A 7,986-nucleotide genomic window follows, 5' to 3' on the forward strand; every position below is an offset into this window, starting at 1 on the left:
AAATTGAAGGCAGACTACGCTATGTTTCCGAATATAAATACGTACAAAAATAAGCTAAACGAAAGTATTTGGAAACTTCTTATTATTTGAATACTTAATAACAATTCAATATATCATAATGTATTGAATACGTAAGCATTCATTATGGATAAAAGGTGAAAAATATTTCAAACAAAGATTCCTGATGTTATGCATGATAGAGTCTTAACTGTATTTAGTTAAATATATTTCCTTAATGTTGCTTAAATTTTAGTCCAGAACATGATTGCGAGCGGGAAAAAATGTATAGTTGTATTTTTATGCAAAAGAGGAAGCCGTTATCGTTACTTTTATAAGACATATTACAAACAACGATACGGGTATGAGTTCTGCATCTAGAAGATAATGAAACGATGTAGCGGAAAATTATGAACTTCTTATACAAATGTCAGAATGTAATTGGCAATTTTTTGAGGAAAGAAAAAAAGAAAATCATTAGCGGAAAAAGCGATTCGGCAGAGCGTCAAAGTTTTCTCCAATAGTTAAACGAGCAGCGTTAAGAGAAATTTTGCAAATAAGAGTTTGATTGTAATGAGTGCAACGATTTCAACTAGAATGTGATTCAAGTTTGACAAGAAAGCGACACAGAGAAAACGAACAAATATCTTAAATACTTGAGCAAATCATCCCTTAGAAGATGTTGTATGAAACACTGTTTGATTTTTGCAAAGACGTAATTAAAATTTTCGTTAAATATAAGACAGAAAATAAATTGGACACAGTGTCTGTATATATTAAATCGAAGAACGTCATCGACAATAAAACCATCATTAATTATAATATATATCTTGTTGCGTTCTTTGAACTATTTTTGATCTCCACAACTGTGTTCTTATGTTTTTAAAGTTCCATTCGGTCTGCAGGTCAATGAGATAAATAAAAGTCAAACAAACTGACGTAAATGACAATTTTATTTAATCTAACTGAATATATATTTGAATCCACGACACGCCTTAGTCGAGAAAATTTGGCCAATTAATTGTACTTCTTTCTATTATGAAACAATAAACCTATTTAATAGTAGTTTAACAGCAGTTTTATTCTTACGTTCATTTTCACTCGCTGTTTATTTTATCAACTGAACACAAATGGGTTAATTCTGGGAATGAAAACTTGCTACGAATTCGATGACATCAACTCCGCCCCCGATGTTTTCACACTAACAGGGTTTCACCATGATTGTCACGAATATTGAATATTTGTTTTATATATGCATATGTATATATAGCATTAACACCATAATTAATTATACCCAAAAATGAAGGTTATAATTATAATCTTATTTCCAAGAAGAATGTGCGGGGAAAAATGTAATTTAAATATTTTTGCAATAAGTCCTTATAAAATATTTTGCGAGATATTACTCTAGAGGAAACAAGCTTTTTATAGATCGAATACAATCAATTAAAAGATTTTAATAATTTAACTACACGCCGATATTGCTAACCTGTGTACTTCCTTATGCGTAACACGATAACAATAAATGAAAGATAAACATAAAATAATAACAAATGTATGTGACCTAAACGATAAGGCAACACTGTCTATTTATAAACAGGAAACACCTGTAGTTTCTAAATGATTTGAATTTATTGAAATCTAGATTTTAATGGTCAGACCATTAAATTAGAAATTAATCTTGTAAGCAAGAACTATAACGTTTGATTACTACTATTAGTATACAAAGATTTTTTACAGTTTTAAGTAAATTAAAAGATTATTTACATATATTTATACCTTTTATGTAGGCTGTTGTATTAAAAGGAATATACATAATTAATTTTACCATTCAGAATCTATTCAACCTTAAAATTTATTGAAAAATCTCATTTTTTATTAAAAGACAGAAACTGCAAAGCACTTAAACCTTTAACTATTAGCTAACATAAGTAGCTACATCGTGAATAATAGAATTCATTTTCACTGATGTAAGCGGCAATAAATGTCAACGTGGCGAAGTTACCATGTATATATACCATTCTCGTTTTTAATATAAATATGTGGCAGTTGACAATGAACAGATACTTGAATGTTAACAAACAATATGTAATGACCAGTCGATCGTGCTAAGGTTATACAGATAAGTGATGCAAAGTTAAAATGCGCTTGCGAAACTCATATTTATTAGAGATATTTTACAAATATAGTTGCAACTTATCTGATTTCTCTTTTGCTCCACATATAGTAAAGTAAAGGCGCGCATGTACAACTTGGGATACAGCGCAATAGAGAAAACGCAAGTGGATGCGGCAGAATGCCAATTATAAATACATGACAGAAGAAGAAAGAAATTATGAGTAATGGCAGCATAGAAGATAAAGAGTGCTTTATAAAATCCTTTGTTCAACGAACATTGGACTAATAACAATTGATCCCTTTTATTATCAAATAATATTCATATTTTACTTGAATTTATTAATAATATTCTTATATATATTTATATAATAATTTATTTAATTATAATTTCTTAAATTAAGTAGTTGTTTATTTTAAATCAAATGTTGATTATTGTTATACAATTACAGTATAGTATCTTTTGTATGTTGTATATTACTTTTGTTTTCCGCTTTTATGAGTAATAATAATTGCGTAGAAGAAGAAATACAATATGCTCATTCTCTTTATAAAATATCATCAACCAATTGCCAGAGAAATTTAGGTAATTGGCACAATGCAATGTTTGTATAAACGAATATTGTTTCTTACTGCGTAAAAAGGCAATACATGTGTGTCCTTTGATAATAGATGATAATTAAATCCGTTAAATAATTCGCTTTGATTCTATCAGATTGTACCAGACGGCTGGTCAATTTATCGGTACAATATGTGTAACGCTATTCTTCAATAAAATAAATATATGTTTTATTAATGTGAATATTATATTTTTAGAAAATATTATGATATTATTTAATATTAGTATATAAATAGAAATATGTCCACAGCAAACAAGTAAAAGAAAAGTTATATTCCAAGAATTAAGTTTTAATAGAATTTTTATTTTGTTATCAATAAATTCTTAATTTTTTCTTTTATTAATAATAAACACTCAATAAATCATAGAATATATTCATACGCTGTTATTTCAAGCAAGAATATCTACTAGATTCCGAAAAAGAAAAAAGCACGTTTCGAAAAACTTTTTCGTCAATTTTCAACGAATCGAGGTCGCATCTGGCATTTTCGCCTCTTTTTTTCACGAAACCGACCAGAAACGCGTTTATATTCGTGTATTTCCACACAATTATTTTTGCAATCGAGGCCGTTGTACGAGAATTCGCAGGAAATTTTGATGATGCAGTGCCACGCGATAAAAAGAGGTCTGCGATCACCGACAAGTCGCATGTGCTTATAACCACAATATTTATAATTCATGATTAAAAACCAAATTTACTGATCAAAGAAAGATAAATTACCGCGATCAAAATATTTAATTACTATACTAATGAAAGTTTCCAGGAGAACGAAAAGAGTCTTTGTAACAGAGAAGCGAAGGGCATCGGTATCTAAATCTGTGACATTCTACAAATCTTCAAGTACATTGAGTTAGTGGCCAACTGATAAAATAAATGAGAAGAGTTTCTTATATATGTATATTGGAAAATATTATTTTGATTTTTACACTGATCAACGTACTCTTTGTATCTGTTATTTATAATTTTAAACGAATTTTAAAAACTGATATCTAAAATTAAAATCTCCACAATTGAGTACTTCCTTTTTCTTACGATAGGATTCCTCTTCGCGTGGAATATATAATTGAAAATTATACATAGTATATGTAAAAGTAACAAAATACGTCTTGGAATTTAATAGCCCTCTTTGTGTATAAAATTTTTACTTGTGTAGAAAATATTTACCGTTTTCCATGTTATGTAACAGTTACAATTGGAATGGAATGAAATAAATTGATAGTTAATTAAATCGTATGATCCAATGACAAAGGTTGTCTGTAGAAGGAAGTATACACAAACAGTATGCAGAACATGAGCGATTTACAATACATATATATGTATATTTATCTAATCAGAGAATACCTAATCGATTTACGGACATATACATAATGTATAGTTCAGAACATTTACATTTAGACAAAATAATAATTAGCTATCTTGCAAGCTGAGTTTTCTTAATTTTCCAATTCATAATTTTAAAATGTTTATCGCGGTATTATTTTTAAATTCATATAAAATTTATTAATTTTAAAAGCATTATTTTTATTGAGATATATGTATTTAATTTTCTTCAAATGCGATTTTCAAAGTATACTTTATAAAAAAAATATTCCTTGAAGATATTCTAAAAGCATGCGATACACGTCTAAATACTGGATTAAAAAATAGAAACGCAATTAATTAACCTAGTTAACTGATATGGGTGACCTGGATATTCAAGGGTATCGCTAAGAAAATGGTATCAGTAAATACTACTTATGTGAAACTGATAGAAAAATTGCTAAAATATAGCTAAAATAACATAAAATAACCTGGTTAACTTGTTTATTTTATTTAATTAGTTTTATTAATTAATATTATATGTTTCCTTTTATAAATATCAATAAACTAAATACGGTATATAGTGAAACGACTTTAAATGCCTCAACTTGCTAATATTGCATTTAAATATAAATAAAACGTTTCGTCTTTGTTTTACTGACTTCAAATTTAAATTATTACTTTTGAACATGCTTTATATATAATTAGATGGAACAAAGTTATTTAAATTACTTGAAATATTTTGTACCTACATATCGGATAATATATGGAAATACTCTCGTAATTTGAATAGTACTTCAATGCAAAATGAGAACCTCAATAGTACTCGGTCGGTGATACTAACACATAGGCAATATTCTTTATGTACACAAAATTTCAAATACAAGATAACAATAGTGATTGATTTATTCTAAACAAGTTTAAAAATAAAAAAATTCAACTTTTATATTTTCTTGTAAATATAACATTTTCAATAGTATCAATATAGAAAGAAAATAAATATAGAATATAAAGAAAACGTTATAAGGTTAAAAATAAATGAATATTATCGGAAATATGAATATACTGAAGCCTTCGGTCGACATAACTAAAAATATTGCAAAATTTTTGACCGCTGTAGGTCATTGCAAGGACTCAAGGACACGTGATAATGTATTTTTGACAATACGATCGCTGACACGGCATACTGTTATTAAGTTGCATCTTTTAACTAAATTTTGTTTTTTATTGCGATAATATAAAATATTATCAAGGAGAGATAATTTATAAACAAATGATGAATAATTAATTAAATATTTTCATTACATAAAATAATGTTTAAGTATTTTAAAAATGTTTTATTATTTTTATTTTACTTTTATTTTAAATGCATGGTAATATTAACAAGTTATTATTAAGTTATTATTAACTTGTTAATATTATCGCGCATTTAAAATAAATGTAAAATAAAAATAATAAAATTAAAGTAAACAACTACACATACTGAACTATAAAATATTTTCTCAGTTACATAAAAAAATGTTTAATTAAAAGAATTGTTAGAAGATTATACACTTTATAATTATAAGATAGGGAGAGAAAACTCTGGTATATATATTTTGTACTATAAATTTATAATTTAAAAGTAATGAATACTGTCATATAAAAACAAATAAATCTTGGATTAAATGCTTTGCTTCAGCATTATAATTACTTTGTTGCATTAAAAAAATAAGTATAATTTATGTATATCAAACATATGTAAAATTATCCAATAATTTTAGTACTCGCATTAGTATCTTCTACATCTGAATTAGTTATAATAGTAATGATAAAAGTAAAGTAACGGTCAAATTAAAGTTAAACCCAAAATTTACATTAACAAGTATAAGAAAAAAAAATACCTCTTGAGTAAGTTCTGCCGTATTAGCCGGTTCGTCAGGACTTTGCGAAGAATTTGATGGGTCAGGTGATGTTATATTCCTAGTTAGGTCTGTAGAAAATGATATACTAGGTCCTGCTATATCAACATCTCTTCCAGATTCCTCAGTATTTAACAGATATGCATGGATGTCATTTAAACCAGAATTTATTCTATTGTATCTTCCTAATGAATTTAAGTCTTCAAATAAATCTCTCTCATAATTTAAAAGCATAGAATCTAGGTTTTTTGGGTGAACAAAGATAGGGCGATGAACTATTGTATGAACATCAGTGTGCCACCTAGACCCATTGTTTAGATCTAACGAACCTACACCTATGGTTTGAATATCCAAACCAAGGTAGGATTCTGGATCTAGTCTTAATAAGGAAAGTAGCAATGCTAATTGAAATAGTTCCTCGTGGTATAATTTCTTTATACACAACATTTTGTGTTTTTGATATTTAAATTACTTCCAATTGACAATTTTATTTATAATCCGAATTAGTTCAGCTTATTGTCACAATGGCTTGGCACGTTTTGAGGCAAGTTATCACAAAGAAACCGTTGTTGAACCGTTGTTTTGTTGATGTCTTAGATCAGTCTGAATATTTAATAATGTTTCCATGACTGTTCACAGATATAATACGCTGACTATGAATAAAATTTTATCCACTACTTTGTAATAGGGAATCCAATATCGTGTCCTTAATTATTATCAATGTTATCAAACACCACTCTTTAAACTTTTGTTTTTTTTTTCAGTGTAACCAATACAGAATTTAAATTAGATTAGGAAAGATGATTTTCAAAGTTCTTGCTGAAGGAACTTATTCGACAGACTGTCAGAATGAAAATAAAGATTTGGAGCTCTCTTTAAACAAGTATAGGTCAGTTACACGAACACAAAAATAACCTCAAAACACACACTAACCACGTCAAACTTCGGTACACGTCGCGCACGTCCTACGCATGCCTCGAATTTCGTTTGACAATTCAAGGCGATACTTCTTTGAATTAATACTAACACTTCATTTTCACTGACACACCGTTGCAGTTCCAGTAAAAAGTAAGAACTTCGATTTAATTGTAGAAACTGACAGATACACGAACTACCGGGCCTAAAGCTGCCTTAAATTCGTTTCCATTAAATATTCGAGGCCCGCGACAAGCGCCAAGTACCTCCTTACTTAAATCATTTTGGTTTAATGATGTTATAATTCTAACAGTAATAACGTTATACTAATGCAATACAGTGCATTTCACAGAGAAACGAACTAGCACACCTTCCTGGGAGAGATCGTTCGCGATATGTGACTCAGCATTCACTTCGGCAACGTCGTTTCTCAGGGCCGCACCAAGTCTATGCTTCTCCCTATATGTTTCCATAAACGACCAATCCGTTTGTCATTAAACTGTCCTCATTGGATTTAAATTTCTGACGTACACCATTTCTTATTCCAATTTACGGAATATTAATTTCTTTGTTTCAAATGCTAATGGCTATTGGAATACCGTGATACTGTATGATGATGCAATGAAGCTTACAAATTAATATACAAATACACGTGGTATTAACTCATTCGAGGTTATTTACGGCGTAATTTATAAAGTAGATAAACATAAATGTTTCACAAGTTCATTTATACGCGTACATATTTGTATAGTTTAATTAAATACCGAAATTAAGTAGAAGATGAATGTAACGGTTAGCAGAGATATTTTGATTTTCGAAACGAATTATCGATGCTTTATTAAAGTGCAACATATTATACTTACTTATATAACGATGTTATTATTTCATTGCATTTTCACCAGTTTTTTTATTGCATGGAAGTTTGCACTCATTACGTAACAGTTTCGTTAACATCCATTTGCATATGCACAGATATAATACATTTTTTACTATTGCTTTATTGATATATGATTATTCTGATTTCAGAGTATACACAATAAAACTTTTCGAGATTATATTTACACATATGTATAATTACGAATGCTGTCGTTCTTTTCTGTAGTAATAATTATATTTATAGTTATTCTTTTGTCATTTGA

At 28.3% G+C, this 7,986-nt stretch overlaps 1 protein-coding gene across 2 annotated transcripts in view; it reads right to left on the reverse strand.

Moving 5' to 3' along the window:
* The window catches only part of LOC126869477 (segmentation protein cap'n'collar), a 112,025-nt gene that overhangs the window by 102,980 nt on the left and 1,059 nt on the right, over positions 1 to 7,986 (reverse strand). The window contains exon 1 of one of the 2 annotated variants that reach the window (XM_050626072.1): positions 5,915 to 7,262. The exons of the other annotated variant lie outside the window; for it this stretch is intronic. Within the exon in view, the coding sequence (XP_050482029.1) occupies positions 5,915 to 6,379 (465 nt within the window). The 5' untranslated portion in view covers positions 6,380 to 7,262. Of the gene's footprint in view, positions 1 to 5,914; positions 7,263 to 7,986 lie in introns of those variants that run through there. 2 annotated transcript variants of the gene reach the window in all.

Source organism: Bombus huntii, chromosome 9 (genome assembly GCF_024542735.1).
Source record: "Bombus huntii isolate Logan2020A chromosome 9, iyBomHunt1.1, whole genome shotgun sequence".
Lineage (NCBI taxonomy): Eukaryota > Metazoa > Arthropoda > Insecta > Hymenoptera > Apidae > Bombus > Bombus huntii.